Consider the following 20,442-nt stretch of genomic DNA (forward strand, 5'->3'; position numbering starts at 1 on the left):
AAAAAAATATAATTGAATGTCACTAGATAAGGGAAAACGAGAAAAATAGACAAATAGACATAGTCCTTACATTCCCTTGTTTTTATTTATTCTATAATTAATAAAAACATGGTAATGCACGGACCTTTTCTATTTTTCTCGTTTTCTCTTATCTAGTGACAGTCATTTATTTGATTTGAATTGTCACTAGAGTGTTCACAAGGTTTAGCAGAGTGAAACAAGAGCCATAACTCTATACGTAATTAACAGAAATTGCTGAAATTCAACAAGCTTCTTCGTGTCACCAATGTAAATGATACATACAGATCGGGTGATAACGTCTGTTGTTAGAGCGTTCACAAGGTTCAACAAAGTGAAACAAGGGCCATAACCCCAGAAGAAATTAACGGAAATCATTGGAATTTAATAGGCTTCTTCTCACTGATGTAAAAAAACCCAAGAAGAATAAATATGTTTCTATTAGAGATATTTTACTTCTGGTAAATAACAAGACATGAACACTTTAAACACAATAACACAGGGTATTAGTTATACTTACAAAATACTCTACAAATAATACTCAGCAATATACAAAAAAACTACAAGTTTATTTTATAAACAATAAAAATACAAGTTTATCTAATAAACCACTGTAGTCATAGAATAATATTCTCCTGATATAACAAACCAGTGTAGTTATAGAATAATATTCTCCTGATATAACAAACCAGTGTAGTAATAGAATAATATTCCCGCAATAAAATATAGTCATATTTAACAAAACTACAAGTTTATTTTATAAACCTGCCATAAATAGTCATTAATAACAGAACTACAAGTTTATTTCATAAACCAGTTATAAAATAATAAAACAAGTATAGTTTATTAGATATATATTTTGTTACGAAAACAAACGCATATTTCAAAAATCAAAAATATATTTTCATTAAAGTATATATCTTATTATGAAGACAAAAGAACATTTCAAAAATGGAAAATATTTCTTTCATTATTGAAAGTTGTTCTGAAGACAAGAACACATTTCAAAAATCAAAAAAAAAAAAAATGTTATTAAAGAATATATTTTATTCTGAAGACAAAAGAACATTCCAAAAATCAAAAGTATTTTACCATTATTCAAAGGTATATTTTGTTCTGAAGAAAACAAAAACAGATTTCAAAAATCAAAAGTATTTTTATTCAATGATGTATTTTGTTCTGAAGACAAAAGCACATTTCGAAGATCAAAAAATTAAAGATATTCAAAGACATAATTTGTTCTGAAGACAAAACTATAGTTGAAAAACTAAAAAAAAATTCTGAAGACAAAAGCTAGAACATAGTTTTAATAATAGCTGTACTTTGTTTCTAATCAAATTATAGAAGCCGGGAGATTTGTTCACAGGCGCTTAAACCAAATATTTTACCGAACACAGACTGTTGATTGGCTGATAGCTAAATCAGTGCTTTTATGTATTTTGCTTAGCTCAATCAATGAAGAGGTTACATTCTTGATGACAAGTGGCCTAGTTCCCGAAGCTTGTTAATTAATTGGATTCTGCCAAGGCAGTGGGTAATTGTTTTATTAATGATGCAGTATGTAAGAATTCAAATGTTATATAAACTATTTATTAACATAACAAGCCTATAATCAACTCTCCAGACCATCGGGTGGCTGAGATTTAAATGGATTTAAACATCTGCGAGGTTTAAAAGTTTAACTATAAACAAGACAATGGAGATGAAGTCTCGGTTATCAAGTACTGTTGCAACGATAATCAACGATCTTCGCTCTGAATAAAGTAATGTCAATATATTCATTTTATATTATCTATTTTTGAACTATTATAGCGTGACCAGCAAACTGTTTTTCTGGGGGGGGGGGGTGAGAAAATAATATAATGTGATACCACAATAAACGCATCATGGAAATTGAATCACAATATGATCCTATTAATTCATAATAAAAATCAACGTCAAACGGGGTGTTGGATTTCTCTCCTTAAAAAAGCTTAATTTGTATGTATGATGGTATCATGCATTGTCAATTCTCAAACTTCCTTAACAGGAACCTGACAACGCCCCGCCTTTAAAATCCCCGGATCCGTTCCTGTGTTAATTTGTCAAATACGGTAGGCCTATATATAATGTCTTTTTATTACTTTGGTAACTCCTTTTATCGACTATAAAAATTCATAAACTACATAACAACGAGTTTTAGACCGACATAAATTACCGATCATTTTCTACAATAAAAATAATAATAAAATTGTTCTGCAACAGTACAATTCGACTACCTGATACACACTGGTCAGTAGTGAATATCCGCTACGCCGCTACAGTCACTAATAGGGATGACATCGATGCGGCTTAATGAGCTCGCGATATTAACTTTTTTCCCTCTGCAAATTAAATTATACCATTAGACAAATAAATAATGATGTTTGAAGTCTGCGGCTTAATGAGCTCGCGATATTAACTTTTTCCCTCTGCAAATTAAATTATACCATTAGACAAATAAATAATGGTGTTTGAAGTATAGGTAGGTAAACATAGTGTAAATTGGTATGTAAAATGAGTAAAATGAGTAAAGAGCAGCATTCCGTCCGGACCAGTAACGTCTTATGAAAAAAAAATACACGGGTCATTAAGCCAATGATTGACGTCGCATGATGTGACGTTATATGTTGAAAGCAGAGCTATTAGAAGACTTTCGTAATCCTGTGATGGTTATTGGACGCTAAGCAAAATCTGACCATAATGACGTAAACTTTACGTAAATCTAACCCTCAATGTTAACTGGGTCTTGTGGTAGGTAGGAGGTGGTGGTAAGTAGTAGGTGGGGGACTTGACCTGCAAGCTTATACATCCTGTTCCAATACTTAAAAGATACATTAGTTAGTTAAGAGCTAAATCTGCCTATTGCAAGTCTTTCTATAGGCTTCAAATGTTATAGAAATTATAAATTAGACCTTTATTTACATGACAAGCCCAAAATCAACTCTGTAAATGATTAAATGGCTGACCAAGATAACATTTACCGTTAATCACCCACGTCACTCCCGGAGACTGCAGATGGAAGAACTGACAATCGGGGGTACCGTACGCATTGACAATGTTACTTGATAATCGAGAATATGTGGGCGGAGTTGCCGTCTGTCAATCAAACAATCGGCAATTCTCGGAGATGGTGCGGAAACAGTTGATGCCTATTTCTAGTCCAAACTTCCAACAGTGACAACTCCGTTCAGAATAAAGTTCTCAAATTTTTTATATGTTTTCTTGGTGTGCTTCACCATCTTTTGTTAAATAAAATAAAAAGAAATAATGGGTTCAACATCCCATCCCTTATGTTTACGCCTAACTGATACTACACTGCTGCTGACATGGAACTTGGAAATTTCAATTAAAAGGGGCATTATGGAAGATTAGATAAAGAGCTGGCAGTTCTCACTACAATAGTTAAAATCTAGATAATGTAAAGGGAATATGCTGGAAATTTCAGTCAAATTGATCAACTCTGAACCATCATTACTAAGGTCGGTACAATAAAAAACAAAGTCTGAATTATCCATTTTTTTGATTTTATCATCAATAAGCATTGAGACGTGGATCGGATTCAAATACAGTGAAAATCTGACACATAAGATGGCATTTGAGAGTTGATTACGGTCTTATGTTAATACATGTCTAATTAAACATAACATTTCAGGCCTAAAGAAAGACCTACAATAGGCAGATTTAGCTCTTGCATAATTTATGTTTAATACTGTTGACAAATAATCGGTAACTTTGCTGGTCATCACAAAATATAAATATGCATAGCTGTATATACAATAATAAGTATTTGGTTTATCACAATGTACACATACATAGAAATATTTCTGTTTTCTAAAGTTCACAATTTTCTTCATCATGGAATCACATAAGAAAAATATAACAAATGTTACAGGGGGTTAGTGCTAAATGATAAGGCCAGCTCAATTTTTTGTCATAGAAATGAAATGAAAAGAAATGAAATGGAGTTTAACGTCCTACTGTTCTGCTCCTAACCTGGGCTAATGAAGACGGGCATACGCCATACAGTGTGCTATGAGGGAAATTTTGCCCGGACAGCGGCACTACGGCCTACTCTTATATCGAATTCCAACTGCCAAGGGATCTTTTACGTGCACGCCGATGTGTACACGGGACCTCGGTTTTTCGTCCCACCCGAATGACTAGACAGCTTTCCTTGTCAGCCCCTTCGTCCTGCATCACTGACAAGGGAGAACCACGCCGGAAAATCTGGAAGAACTTTCTCGGCCAATGCAGGGATCGAACACCCGACCTCCTGGCTAGCGAGCTAGCGTCTTACCCACTTAGCCACGTGATCCCCTTTTTGTCATAGGTCAGGAGATGTAAACAGGGCTAGCGCTACTCCCAAACACTAACCCTGGACCTATACCCAATGCTTATCCTAAACCTAACCTACAGTCTCGCCAACAATCACGTGCCCTAACCTAATTTACATCTCAGCGACCTTGACAAAAATTGAGCTGGCCTTAACTTTTAGATTTAGCCGTTACACTTGTAATCTTAAATATAATATCACAAATTTTAACACAAATAATTTAACACAGTGGATTCAATTCTATGATCACCTGGATGTGGATAAATCTAGATCAAAATAGTTAAAGGATTTCTTAAATTTTTCATATGACAAAATATGTAATTTGTAAAATTTAAAGCTTAAAAATGGCAAGAATATTTTGCAGATCCTGATGGATTTAATAAAGGACTGTTTTTGCTTCCATCAACAAATATCAAGGTTCCAAACAATTTCTAAATTGTATGGGTAATGATACCACCAAATGTTTTGTTATCTCCCTTTCTTTCAACTCCGGGCAAGTTCCAGTTTTGGATCTTTTTATTCTCAATCTAATTAAAATACAGATCTATATTTTGTTTCGTTTTTTTATACATGTAGCCTACTTCAATGGCCTACACTACATGAAGATCTGGAAGGTTGCACCTGAGGTCATACGAGCGTTTTTTGACCCTATATCGTCAGACATTTGATTAATCAATCAGCATTGATGTTTCTAGTGGATTACCCACAGTTCCGTGCAACGAACCGTTTCATTGGCTAATCCCTCACATTCTTCCAGATCCTAGTGTAATCAAGACAAGTAAAACGAAATTTTAAACTATAAAAAAAGAAATGAAATAGGATCTGTGTTTTAATCAGATTGTATTATTCTTAGTTAGATATTTAATTAAAAAAGAAATAATATTAAAAGGCTGTTTCAGCCGAGCAAACCATCTGGTAGCACCCCTTTAAATAACAAAGATGTAAACCATTTAAAAGTCAATCAAGAATAATGTCAAAATGTTTTCTGAACACACATTTTGAGATGATTACACACGCATATATATATATATCTAAACAGTTGTATGAGCAAATGTTCGTGGGGAATAAAAATCATTCAGAGTTCTCTTAATTCTTAATTTATATCTTTAATAACAGATTGTTTTTTTTACATATTTCACAGTTAAAACATTCAAATATCACACCTACAGCACAATATATAACCGTTTATTTCATATACGGGCTTTAACATTCAAATATCATACCCTACAGCACAAATATGACCGTTTATTTCATATACAGGCTTTAACATTCAATTCTCATACCCTACAGCACAAATATGTCCGTTTCTTTCAGCTACTGGCTATAACATTCAATTCTCATACCCTACAGCACAAATACAAGTATGGCCATTTCTTTCAACGACTGGCTTTAAACCTAAAATTGGTGCATACATTCTTCAACGCTTAACCAGCTTGACACGCTTGTTCTTTGGACAATTGCCCATGGATTGACTGTCTTCGATTTTTGATACATCACAATTACAAGATGAATAATGACAAGGGCAGATCCAGAGACTATGGTTAGGGGGTGTGGGGGGTGGGGGGGTGGTGGTCAGCAGGTGCCATAGTCACAAGCATGTGCCAGGTGTGGCCCCAACTAGATCTGCCTTGAATGCAGTGATGTCATGATCGGTTCGTGACTTGTATTTGCGTACTATTCTAAAGTTACCGTGGTACAGTGAACAATAAGAGATCTACATTCACTAGACTGTATATTTGCTTTTTAAATAATTTTTAATGTAAACTTTAGGAAATTCCATATCAAATTTTCCCCGATTTAGTCGATGCTAAAATATATTCAAACCGATTATCTAAAAGAAAACACAATCAAAATATCCATGGGAGATAATCCACAGAGCTCTATTCAATTAGATTACAACGAGGCCCATCAAAAGACTTATGCTAAAAATATCGGTGGCCTTTGTCTAAATCTTATATATTGCTTACAGTAAATGTTAAATGTTCGACAAATTCTGAATTCATTAAATCTTTGAAAATACAGAACACATTTGAAACTTGATATACCTTTTAGAAATTCATCTTTGACCATATCGTAGTATACAAGCTTTTAAAATCCCTCAGATGATGTTCAAAGTCTTTAAAAGAGAAATGGCATACTATACTGCATTAGTAATTACATCATCATATTCATAACATATTTACAGAATTGAAACTTTTTGGTCTGATATTCCTTTGATAAATGCATTTATCACAAATCTGACATTCCTTTTACAAATGAACTTATCACAAGTCTGACATTCCTTTTACAAGTCTGACATTCCTTTTAGAAATGAACTTATCACAAATCTGACATTCATTTTACAAATGAACTTATCACAAATCTGACATTCCATTTAGAAATGAACTTATCACAAGTCCGATATTCCTTTTAGAAATGAACTTATCACAAGTCCGACATTCCTTTTACAAATGAACTTATCACAAATCTGACATTCCTTTTAGAAATGAACTTATCACAAATCTGACATTCCTTTTAGAAATGAACTTGAACTTATCACAAGTCTGACATTCCTTTTACAAATAAACTTATCACAAGTCTGACATTCCTTTTAAAATTGAACTTATCACAATATTGTAGTCTGCAAGGAATTCAAAATTGCTCAAATGATGTTCAGAAACTTTAATTCTTTGAAAGAAAAATGGCACACTATGCTATGGCATACACTGCTTTGACATACACTGCTATTGCATACTGGGGGGTTGGTTGACCGAATGGTTAGCACGTGCGCACTGTATCATAAGGTCTGTCATTGAGTCAACTGGCGTTGTTTCGATTCACCGGTTGTACGTGACAAGGAGTAGGGTCGCCTGTCCAACCTCCGGTTTCCTCCCTCTGCTAAAGACCCCTACGCGCAAGCGAATTATTGAAATAAAACTGGACCATGTATTAGTCCCGAAATGACCTAGTTTGTGTCGAGTGGACGTTAAACCCCATTTCTCTCTCTCTCTTTCTCTCTCTATTGCATACAATGATGTATTAGTAACTACAATGTAATATATTCACACATTAAAACTGTTTAATATTAACAATGTTTGATTCTAAGGCCATGTACAAAAAATATTATGGTTCTCCGGTAATCCCACTTCACTCCAAAAGGGACGCATAACCTGTTTTTATTTCAAAAAATGAAATGTGGTTTAACTTCCTACTGTTCTGCTCCAATTGGGAATGGGCCATGCAGTGTGCTATCAGGGAAATTTTGCCCAGGCAGCGGCAATATGGCGTGGTTGGATGGCCGGTTCCTCCCACTGCTAAAGACCCCAACGCGCAAACGAATTATTGAAATAAAAATTGAACCATATGTTATTCCCCAAATAACCTAGTTTGTGTCCAGTGGACGTGTCAAACCTCACTCTCACTCTCTCTCTCTCTCTCGCTCTCTCTCTCTCGCCTCTCTCTCTCTCTCTCTCTCTCTCGCTCTCTCTCTCTCTCCCCCTCTCTCTCTCTCACTCTCTCTCTCTCTCTCGCTCTCTCTCTCTCTCTCTGGTAGAGATTGTCTGGGAAGCAGGATAATGTTTTTTGTATGGCCTAAAATACATTTTATCATAATTTTGGCTGTTTCTCGGATTCTAGTATATATTTATCAACTTGATAATAAATATCTTGAGTAATTTCTCCCGTTAACAGTTTATGTAAGAACGGTGTTATCTTTGAATAACGCGCAATATTTTCACATTCGGAACAGGAAGTTGTGCTTTGATTCGTATTTATTATATTACTCATACTGAAAGACTTATAGCCTCGTAAATGTTTTTCCAACTCGGACATCTTGGATGTAGTTTTGGACTTGTTTGCTGTATCAGACGCGTTTTTTGGGCGTAGTTTATTGTCGACAGTGTCTGTGTTCGTGTAAGCCGTTTGAACACCGATAGATTGACATGACTTCGGACTCGAACTACTTTGACTGTACACACTATCTTCGGTCCCGTCGTTCACAACTGTATTACACTCCGACGACGACGACCCACTCAAAGTTTCTAAATCATTTGAAATGTTTTTATTGGCTTGCGTACTAGAAACAGTCGGAGATTGGAGTCCATCTTGAACAATTTTATTACGATACGCATCACGATTACAACATCCACCGAATCGTTGATAATTGGTGTTATTATTATTACTATTATCAACAGTTTTATCACATCCTGGTTTAAGACATTTTCTAGACACTGATAAATCACGATTTGGAGAGAAAAAATTAAATCCATTTTCTTGCCTTAAGGTTGTGGAATCACTAGAATTTAAATCATTAAGAACCTTGATCGAAGAAGGTTGATTGGCCGATTGCGACAAGATCTGTCTTGTATTACTGGATCCAAAATTTGTTTGTTTTTTGTTTGTTGAAGTTGGAGAAACCTGAGTTTCTGTCGTAACGGTACATAAGTCGTCCGTATTCGCCCAGATATCCTGTCCAAATTCTTCCAGCAGTGCCTGCGTTTGATCGTCTCCAAGGTTATCATAATACTGCATAGCAACATCCAGTAAATCGTCAGGTAGATCACTCAACGCACCAAATAGATCACTAGCCGCAACGCTATCCTGAGAACATCGTCGGCGTTTTCCTGAGCATGTTGGGATATCATAGCGTTCACCCACATAATTAGAAGATTCTAGGGGTTTCGCATTAAGGTGACTGCTTTTTAATCCTTGCCAGCTGATATTTGGTGGATTTTTAACAGCTGAATTAAAATTGACGCCAGTGGAATGACTAACTCCAGTTTTATGCGAGTTTCCAGAATGACAGGTATGACCACGTATACACGATGAATTCATAATCATTTCATTGGTTGACTGAGGAACGTTCGTCAACGATGAATACTTTCTGATGAAAGTCCGGTTTTCAACATTTGTCGGAGCGATCTTCTGAACATGGCTTGAATTATTTTGCGGTAAGTTTTTCTGACATGTTGGAATATTTAGCGTGGCATTTCCGGACAGAACGGCACTCAGCAAACTTTTACAAGAAGATGGCGATTTGTCTGACGAGCTCGAGGTCGTATAAAAGCTGGATGAGAGGTTTTGAGCAGAAGGTGATTTAGGAATGGATTCTGGGGAACGGGAAGAAACTGGTTGTTTGGGGATACGAGGCGGAGATCTATCGCGATAAAGTAACGATCGTAATAATGATCCAGAGGAACTGGATAGGCAAGAGTAGGGGGATGTCAGATCAAGTTGACAGGAGTGACGAATTAATGGATTGGCATTATTATTATTATTATTTCCGGGGCATAGCGAAGGAACATAGGAGTTGTCTGTTGAACCAAGATCCTTTGCTTTATCGTCCATTTGAGAAGAGAGACGCTCCTGGGAAGCATTCAAACTTAAAAGTGAGCAAGAGTTAGTGTTGTTTTGGGAATCACATTGTGGCACAGACACTTCTGCTTCTTCGTGGTCCTCGAAGCCTAGTTGACATGGTAACGGTAGATTTTGTAGCGTCTGTAAAGACGTGGAGATCGTTTTGGATTGAGTTTCTGATGGGAAGTGTTGGATATTTTCCAGAATGTCATCTAGAATATCCATTTCATCGGGTGGTTGATTAAAATGAACAACATTATCAGCTGCGCCGACGTGTAACGGAGATTGAATCGGCACTGGATTATTGGAGGACGTACTCGTCGAACACAGAAACGGATCTGCACTTTGTGACATGGTGACAGGCGACGTGGCGATACCAGCGTTGTCGAGTAATAATTCTTCTGTACTGTTGATATCAAAATTAATGTTTAAGAAATTTGTGTCTGGTTCCATATTTATCTCATCTTTCTCTACATCCGTATCCATAACGACAGGGTCAGAAAGTTCAATAGTTTCACTACAAGACCCTTGAACCTGATCATTACTATCAAAGATAAGGCATCCACGGACATTTGGATCAGTGAATCCAAACTGCTCTTGTTCCATTTTCAGCCACTTTTCACCTTCTTCTTGACTGAAAAAAAAAACAAAAACCATTCAATATAAATGAAATGAAATGAAATGGGGTTTACCATCCTATTATTCTGCTCCGACTAGGCTAATGAAGATGGGCATACAGTGTGGTATGAAGCAAATTTTGCCCAGGCAGCGGCACTATGGCCTACTCTTATATCGAATTCCAACTGCCAAGGGATCTTTTACGTGTACGCCAATATATACACGAGTCCTCGTTTTTTCGTCCCATCTGAATGACTATAGACAACTGTCCTTGGTACCCCCGTTCTGCACTACTAACAAGGGGAAACCACGCCGTGAAAAATCCTGATGAACTTTCTCGGCCAATGCAGGGATCGACCACCCGACCCCCAGGCTAGCGAGCCAGCGCCTTCACTTAGTACAATTTTATTTCAACAATAATTTCCTTGCATGTAGCATCATAAGAGATTGGGCAGATAACTCTGTTCCTTATCCTTGGGATAGAAACCACGCCCAGGGCTCACACTGGCTTTCAATTTTTTTCTGCCAAAATGGATGATAATTTTTATATAAAAAAATGTTATAATTTTTTTTCCGCCAACTGGAAATTTTATCTGCCAAAAATGTGTGATAAAAAAAGACAACATCCAACGAATTTATGTCTCAGCTAGGCTTATTAACATTCTAAAACAATTACCGATATAAAATACAATATACAACAACTTTGGATTTAAGAAGATCTTTTTTGGGGGGGGGGGGGCGGTGAATTTAGTCTATTTGAACACCGTACTGCACAATATATTTTCAGTAAATTTATGTGTTGCGTGTACAATAGGCCTATAGTTATTTCCAGGTACCGTAAAGGTATCAGAATCTGAATCCCTGATAGAGATGTTCACCTTTAGAGCATTTTTGCGATGGTAATATGATACATATGGCGAAATGGTTTCTCGCTCAAGAATCGTCGCTATTCAACTCTTTCTTACATTTTCGACCAGGTGATGATATAATTGGAAAAAATGATATTCGATCGGCATGCTTGTATATGCCCTATATGAAGCCACAGTTCAACTATCAAAATATTTAATTCTCTTCGAAAGGATCTGTTGGCTATTTTGATCATTACCATTTTTTTTAAGACGAAACGAAACATCAAATAATCACCGCTTGGTTTAATCAGTAGGAGTAAATAATGACTTGCGATAGGCTTTATTTACATCATGGCAATTATCAATTAACTAATCATTAATCCAAGACAACTGATAAGTATTAGTCATTGACGCGCAATCCGGATTATCAGCCAGTTGATTAATTTATAGTATTCAGCCACGTGATTGATACTCGATTAATTAATGGTTAATCCAGCTAGGATAAATACGATTAGAATTTTAAGATTTTTTTCCGCAAATTCTCAAAAAGAATCGCCAAAATTATCACCAAAATCAAATTTTAATAGCCACTTTCATATTTTTATCGTAAATTACGACTTTGGCGACCGACAGCGTGAGCCCTGACCACGCCACTTGGATCTATGACAGACCTTATGAATGATTTCAAGGCCCCCACCCACCGATTCTATACGTTCTTAACCAGCTACATATTTGTAAATATTTATGTCATATTTCAATAATATTTGAATCAACCAATCAAAAAACCTGTTTTTATTCTAATGAATCCACATATTCTTACAATCTGATTAAAATACAGATCTATATTTCGTTTCGTTTTATTTTATACTTTCTATGGCCTACACTACATGAAGATCTGATCAATTGTAGTGGGAGGTCCCATCAAAGGTCGTATGAGTGACTTTTGACCCTATGGCGTCAGACATTTGATTAACCAATCAGTGTTGATGTTTCTAGTGGGTTACCCACAGTTCCGTAACAGACCGTTTCATTGGCTAATCCCTCACATCATCCAGAGAACTTGGGTTATATAACAACTCTTCCAGACCCTAGTGTAGTAAAGACAAGTAAAACGAAATTTTAAACTATAAAAAATGAAACGAGAGAGAGAGAAATGTGGTTTAACGTCCACTCGACACAGACCAGGTCATTTCGGGACTAACACATGGCTTAATTTTATTTCAATAATTCGCTTGTGCGTAGGGGTCTTTAGCAATGGGAGGAAACCGGAGGACCTGGAGAAAACCCACAAGGTTGGACAGGCAGCCCTACTCCTTGTCACGTATAACCGGGGATTTGAAAAGAACGAAATAGGATCTGTGTTTTAAATGAGTTTGATATTCTTACACCTACCTGATTACATAATTCATACACACAATATACTGGGCTTCATTTGTCGTACTTTTTATAATCGTCGCTCGCGTCTGCAGCCATATCCAATCACCATTTTTACCCATAAACCTGTAGAATTTACTCGTTGAAGCACCCTTCACGATTACTGAAAGAAGGAAATGACAATCAGTTTGGACTACAATCACATGGAATAAACAGGACAATAGAAATTTGACTGTCTGCATAGAATGGAAGAAAAATTGACCGTGTTAATTAGTTGTAGGTGGTGGGGTAGTGGCCAAATGGTCTTCTGCAAGTGCTTTATATCACAAGAACTGCCGTTTCATAATAACAATTGTCCCAGTTTCTACTGCGAATAATCTGGAAACCATAGCAACCATTATGACCAATCAGAATCCAGTAGTAGAGATGTTGTTTCTATAAAAACTATAGAACTGTACATATACAGAACACACTGCTGTGAAATACGATTAGGGTTTATTACTGAGCAATGTTTCGTTTACTCTTCTCTAGTCTTTATCAAGCAACTAGTGAATCCTAGTTTAAACATCACTCGGTAATGGGGGGTTGGATGGCCGAATGGTTAGCACGCGCACGCTGTATCATAGGGTCTGTCACTGAGTCAACTGGCGGGGTTTCGATTCCCTGGTTGTACGTGACAAGGAGTAGGGTCGCCTGTCCAACCTCGTGGGTTTTCTCCGGGTCTTCCGGTTTCCTCCCACTGCTAAAGCGAATTATTGAAATAAAATTAAAACCATGTGTTAGTCCCGAAATGACCTAGTGTGTGTTGAGTGGACGTTAAACCCCATTTCTCTCTCTCTCTCTCTCTCTCTCTCTCACTCGGTAATAAACAGTAACTGTATTTCATAGAATTGTGAAATGAAATGAAATGAAATATGGTTTAACGTCCTACTGTTCTGCTCCGAACTAGCCTAATGAAGACGGGAATACAGTGTGCTATGAGGGATATTTTGCCCGGACAGCGGCACTACAGACTTCTCTTATATCGAATTCCAACTGTCAAGGGATCTTTTACATGCACGCCAATGTGTTCACAGGACCTCGGTTTTTCATTCCATCCGAACGACTAGACACCTGTCCTTGTCAGGCTCTCCGTCCTGCATCACTGACAAGGGGGAACCACGCCGGAAAATCTGGATGAACTTTCTCGGCCAATGCAGGGTTCGAACACCCGACCTCCAGACTAGCGAGCCAGCGTCTTACCCACTTAGCCACGTGATCCCTCATAGAATTGTCATCCGTATATGCTACTCTTGATAAAGACTCGAGAGTTGATCAGTAGTAATTGTATTCTATTGAATTGTGCTTTCTATAGATGTGTGTCCTGTATTTGTAATCTATAGATGTGTGTCCTGTATTTGTAATCTATAGAATTGTGTCCAGTAATTGTAATCTATAGAATTGTGTCCAGTAATTGTATTCTATAGATGTGTGTCCTGTATTTGTAATCTATAGAATTGTGTTCTGTAATTGTTTTCTATAGATTAGTGTTATGTATTTGTTATCTATAGAATTGTGTCCAATATTTGTAATCTATAGATGTGTGTCCTGTATTTGTATTCTATAGAATTGTGTCCTGAAATTTTAGCCTATAGAATTGTGTCCAGTAATTGTATTCTATAGAATTGGGTCCTGCAATTGTATTCTATAGAATTGTGTCCTGTATTTGTAATCTATACAATTAGGTCCTGAAATTGTATTCTATAGAATTGTGTCCTGCTATTGTATTCCATAGAATTGTGCCCTGTTTGTATTCTATAAAATTGTGCCCTGTAATTGTATTCTATAGAATTGTATCTTGGAAGAAAAGAAATTAACTTACAGTTAGAGTGACAGTTGCTGATATTGGGTGTATCGAGTGGATTATGAAATTGATACGCTGTTCTACCAATTAAATCATCTGGTCTATAGCCAATTAAGCGGATTATTCTGAAAAAATATTTAAATCATTTATTAAATTATGACATCAACAAACACTTGTATGATTAATGGACACAGAAAAAGTTCCAATTAATTGGATGCAGACCACCATTAAATTTCACCCTCTCGGTACCAACAAATTGTAGTTCGTCTATAGCAATTCCCTCTCTGTCTCTTTTCTCCCCTTATGCATGCCTATTTTTGATGATTTTTTGGTCTAGAATGGATGAAGAGGGTTTGAATTAACATTTTCTGCCAGATTTTGGAAAATATTAGAGGCGAAAAGATAACAGAGTTAACAGGTTGGTTACGGTGATTTGTACGGCGAATAGTTACATTTTTTTAGTGTGCTACTTCAAGGTTGTGTATCTCAAAATTTTGGTGGTCAACCTCATACAAATTTTGGTGTAAAGACATGACCATTTGCTTCTCTGTCTGTAGTGAAAAGCATTCAGCCCAACGAAAATTTGGAGTTGGGCAAAGAGACCAGAATTAACATTGAAGTCAATGGGGAGATTAATGGTGGTATATATGTATCAAATTATATTCCAATAATTGGAGTTATTTCCCTTCATCTATATCTGACATAATAATAATAATAATAATAATAATACTTTATTCAGTAATACAAGGTCATAGACCCATAGTACATAGAATATAACATACATATATATATATATATGTCTATAATAAATATTATTATTCTGTTATTGAGTATATACATGTATATATCAATAGGTAATAACAAGATGGGGTGCCATTGGAGTTAATAACGAATAACAACTATACCTGTCTAGAACACAACGCCTCCTCTATATACAGTGCTATAGATATCAATAATGATCTATCTCTAACAGTGCATAACTTATATAGAAGATTTACATCATAATAGTCTCTATAGTCTCTGTCATATAGTCTCTATATCTGACATATACAACAAGTAAAAGCGACAAACCCAACCCAAAATGACAAGCCATATGAAAATGAGAAGTGGCAGGCCCAACCCAAAATGAAGAAATTTGATAAGTATATTAACAGCTGCTAATTGTCCAAGTGCACACCACTAGGGCCAGCATGAACAGTTCCAACAATTGCACACCACAGCTGAGCCAGCTCCAAGAGTTCCAATAACTATATTATGAGCTATAACCTGGATATCATTTAAATGTAGACTGCTAGCATTTCGTTAAGGTCGGAATTTCTAAATTAACTTTTCACACAAACCTAAAGATTAATGATTCTCAACTGACCTTTGTTCACAGAATAAAAATTTCATTCCTAAATCATGTCGACTCATAAACATATTTCCTTCCAGTCGTATTTCTAAAATAGCGTCCGATTGAACTGGATGACAAATACACACGATCCCATCTACACTGTAACCTTTTGGTTTCTTTGATGGACGAACTTTAATCTGGCCTATCCACTGTGTCAGCTAGAATTTTAAAACATGTTTACAGTGTAATAGAATGAATGAATGAAAAAAGGTTTAACGTCCTACTGTTCTGCTCCGACTGGGCTAATGAAGACAGGCATATGCCATACAGTGTGCTATAAAGGAAGTTTTGCCCGGGCAGCGGCACTATGGCCTACTCTTATATCAAATTCCAACTGCCAAGAGATAGTTTACGTGCATGCCAATGGTACATTTACACACAGGACATCACAGGACAGAACAATCTTGACCAAGTATATATATAAAGTGGAGACACCACAGAAAAGAACTTAATCTAAACGTCCATACAACATTCGGTCCCCCCCCCCCTCCTTCAGATGGCTCGTCATCTAGACGCAGCCGTAAACTAGTTCAAGTAACGAACCATCATACAGCTCACCATGTAGTTACATCCCTCGATACATTTGTTATTTATTTCTTGCAATGTCTATACGTAGTTTGTCATGTCCACAGGTTGGTTTTGTGTGTAGTGCAGTCCTCCTGCACTTACTATTACCATTCAACATGACCAATAAATATATCTTACCATTATAGGTAGATAAGGATGGGCGAATTGACCAGTTATCTCTTTTAGCAGTGACTAGTTTCGTTCTAATTGAATTCTTCAGACTGATTTATCTGAACTTGGCATGGTCACCCCCCGCCCCTTCTTTTTTCCTTTGTTTATATCTTACCATAGTTCCTGATTTTTTAACTGGAGATCTGGCTACGTTTAAATGTGTTTTCATACGGATATACAATGAACGACAGTGTGAGGAGTTTAATATCTCATCCTTGTTAATATGTCCTCCTGTAATTATAATAAATATTATCTTAAAAAAAAACCATGTATTATGAATATATATCTTTTGGCAAGAATGAATGAAAGAATCCGCATGTAATTATAATAAATATTATCTTAAAAAAACCAACAAAACATGTATCATGAATATATATCATATCTTTTGGCAAGAATGGATGAAAGAATCGGCATGTGAAAGCTAAACCTGCCTTTTTGCAGATGTTTTTCTGGCTTCAAATGTTATATAAATCATTATTTAGACATTTATCCACATGACAAGCCATTAATCAACTCTCTGGCCATTTCTTGTAAAAACCTAAAACATTCATAACTTTGCTCTGAATAAAGTGAGAGAGACAGAGAGGTTAACTTCCACTCGACACAAACTAGGTCATTTTGGGACTAACATATGGTTCCATTTTATTTCAATAACTCGCTTGCGTGTAGGGGTCTTTAGCAGTGGGAGGAAACCGGAGGACAGAGAGAAAACCCACTTGGTTGGACAGGTGACCTTACCCCTTGTCATGTACAACCGGGGAATCAAAACTACGGCAGTTGACTCTATGATAGACCTTATGATACAATGTGCATGCGCTATCTATTCAGCCATCGAACACAACTAGGTCATTTTGGGACTAACATATGGTTCCATTTTATTTCAATAATCTGTTTGCATGTAGGAGTCTTTCGCAGTGGGAGGAAACTATTCGGCCATCCAACTCCTGCCTCAAAATAAAGTAATTTGAAATTTTCAATATTTTCATGATATATTTTTGAACTATTATAGCAAGAACAGCCATCTCTAAATCTTGCATAAGGCATCTTTAAACTATCAAATATCAAGATAGTGAATGAAAAACTATACGACTATAATTAGTAAATATCCATCCCTATTCATCTAAACAGCAATAAACATAGTCTATATTCTACAGGTAAATATTACCTTACATTAATCAATAAACCAATCAATAATGATTAATAGATTAATCAATATTTACACCTGGTTAATATCATCAATCTGATGACAATAGGTTTGTAATTAGTTGAACAGATTGATCATTGTCCATGATATATAATAACAATGGTCTAACTATCTGATATATATATATTTTGTTGATGTGATATTAAACCCCATTAATTTAAATATGTATAAAATTCTTGTGTCATTCTATAGATATATAGAAATATATATCTCCAATATTGGTAGAAAAATGGGGTTTAATGTCCACTCAATATAAACTAGTTCATTTTGGGACTAACACATGGTTCAATTTCATTTCAATAATTCGCATGAGTAGGGGAGAGAGAGAGAGAAATGGGGGTTTAACATCCACTCAACACAAACTAGGTCATTTCGGGACTAACATATGGTTCAATTTTATTTCAATAATTCGCTTGCGTAGGGGTCTCTAGCAGTGGGAGGAAACCGGAGGACCTGGAGAAAACCCGAGAGGTTGGACAGGCGACCCTTCTCCTTGTCACGTACAACCGGGGAATCGAAACCCTGCCAGGTGACTCAATTACAGACCGTATAATACAGCGCACGCATGCTAACCATTCGGCCATCCAACCCAACCTTGGGTAGGGGTCTTTGGTTCTGAGAGGGAAATCCACAAGGTTGGACAGGCGACCATACTCTTTGTCACTTTCAAGCAGGGAATCAAAACCATGACACTTATGTCAATGACAGACCTTATGATCTAGCGTGCACCAGTTAAACCATTTAGCCACCCACCTCCTCACTGGGGGGGGTTGGATGGCCGAGTGGTTAGCATGTGCGTGCTGTATCACTCGGCCTGTCATTGAGCCAACTGGCATGGTTTCAAATCCCCGGTTGTACGTCACAAGGAGTAGGGTCGCTTGTCCAATCTCTTGAGTTTTCTCCGGGTCCTCCGGTTTCAAACCACTGCTAAAGACCTCTACGCGCAAGCGAATTATTGAAATAAAATTAAACCATATGTTAGTCCCGAAATGACCTAGTTTGTATCGAGTGGACGTTAAAAACCATTTCTCTCTCTCTCTCTCTCCTCACTGGGTTAGAGATAAAAGAAATGAAATGAAATGGGGTTTAACGTCCTACAGTTCTGGTCCGATGGGGCTAATGAAGACGGGCATACTCCATACAGTGTGCTATGAGGGAAATATTGCCCGGACAGCGGCACTATGGCCTACTCTCATACCGAATTCCAACTGCGAAGGTATCTTTTAATTGCACGTGAGTGTGCACAGGATCTCAGTTTTTCGTCCCATCTGAACGACTATACATTGTCCCTTGCCTGGCCCTCTGTCCTGCACCACTAACAAGGGGAAACCAATGCAGGGATCAAACACCAAACCTCCATGTTAGCAAGCCAACATACTACCCGCTGAGCCACTGTGGCTCCCAGAAGTAAAAGAATTGAATACGAACCCTCTAATGTATGTAGATTACCACCCTTCTTTATTTTCATGTTTATTTTTATTTCATGTAAATCATTCTGATGTATGAAAGTTTCTATCGGTCTTCCGATCATTTCAACCTGAAATTAGAAACAAATAAACATATGGTTATATAATATATCTAGCTATAAATTTCCTTCAGGGTGGAGTTTGGGGGGTGGATGGTCTAATGGTTAGTACGTGCACGCTGTATCATAAGGTCTGTTATTGAGTCAACCGGTGTGGTTTCGATTACACAGGTTATATGTCATTGGTTGAATTTTATTTCAATAATTTGCTTGCGCGTAGGGGTCTTTAGCAGTGTGAGGAAACCGGAGGACCCAGAGGAAACCCACAAGGTTGGTCAGGCGACCCTACTCCTTGTTTTCATTATCCCAGTTGGAATAGAAAGGTAGGACATTAAACAAAACCTATTTAATTTCCTTCAGATTCGAACAAAAAACTCTGGCGTGGTTTCCCCTTGCCAGTGATGCAGGATGGAGGGCCCGACAAGGACAGCTGTCTAGTCGTTCGGATGGGACGAAAAACCGAGATCCCCTGTATACATTGGCGTGCACGTAAAAGATCCATTGGCAGTTAGAATTCGATATAAGAGTAGTCCGTAGTGCCGCTGCCCGGGCAAAATTTCTCTCATAGCACACTGTATGGCGTATGCCCGTCTTCATTAGCCCAGTTTAGGAGCAGAACAGTAGGACGTTAAACCCCATTTCATTTTATTTCAATTCGAACATAAAATTGCGTCGTTAACTTTAAAACATCTTCACTGTTTGTCAAGCCCAATCAATCACAACCTGTGCCCGTATTCCATATAAACATTTTTATTTTATTGTGTTCAATCTCTAAATGTCACTCAAGGATTATTTTCAAATGTTTCATCCTATCTCGGTGATAAATTTCTTCTAAAACTAAAAAAGGTTCAATACTGTTTATGGTTGAATATCTTTGAGTGGGATGGCGTCATTGCTATAGATGCTTTAGTGTGCAGGTGCCATTGGTCTAGAATAAATTGTCGTACTTAGAATTCTCCTCACTGTTTTAAAGATGCATTGTCACGAAAGTATTTATCAGGTGGTTTTTTCCAATAAAAATTATGCCAAATTTGGTATGTACGGAAAGTAGAGCCCCCTAATCTTACTAGAAAGATACTGGATTACCCAAAAAACACTCATGGAGCGTATACAGGACAAAAATGTATGGGTATTACTAACTGGCAACCTGACTATTGTCTACCAGCTTATTGTGTGCTAGCTTGACTGAGCTA

General features: G+C 36.9%; 1 protein-coding gene across 2 annotated transcripts in view; it reads right to left on the reverse strand.

Moving 5' to 3' along the window:
• Positions 1–449: 449 nt before the first annotated feature.
• The window catches only part of LOC126821016 (circadian locomoter output cycles protein kaput), an 83,644-nt gene continuing 63,651 nt past the window's right edge, over positions 450–20,442 (reverse strand). For both annotated transcript variants that reach the window (XM_050549263.2, XM_050549264.2), the window contains 6 exons: positions 19,153–19,261; positions 16,636–16,751; positions 15,756–15,940; positions 14,408–14,514; positions 12,565–12,709; positions 450–10,340 (listed from right to left, as the gene is read on the reverse strand). In XM_050549263.2, coding sequence (XP_050405220.2) covers positions 7,958–10,340; positions 12,565–12,709; positions 14,408–14,514; positions 15,756–15,940; positions 16,636–16,751; positions 19,153–19,261 — 3,045 coding nt within the window. In that variant the 3' untranslated portion in view covers positions 450–7,957. The remainder of the gene's footprint in view (positions 10,341–12,564; positions 12,710–14,407; positions 14,515–15,755; positions 15,941–16,635; positions 16,752–19,152; positions 19,262–20,442) is intronic.

This window comes from Patella vulgata, chromosome 5 (genome assembly GCF_932274485.2).
Source record: "Patella vulgata chromosome 5, xgPatVulg1.2, whole genome shotgun sequence".
Classification (NCBI taxonomy): domain Eukaryota; kingdom Metazoa; phylum Mollusca; class Gastropoda; family Patellidae; genus Patella; species Patella vulgata.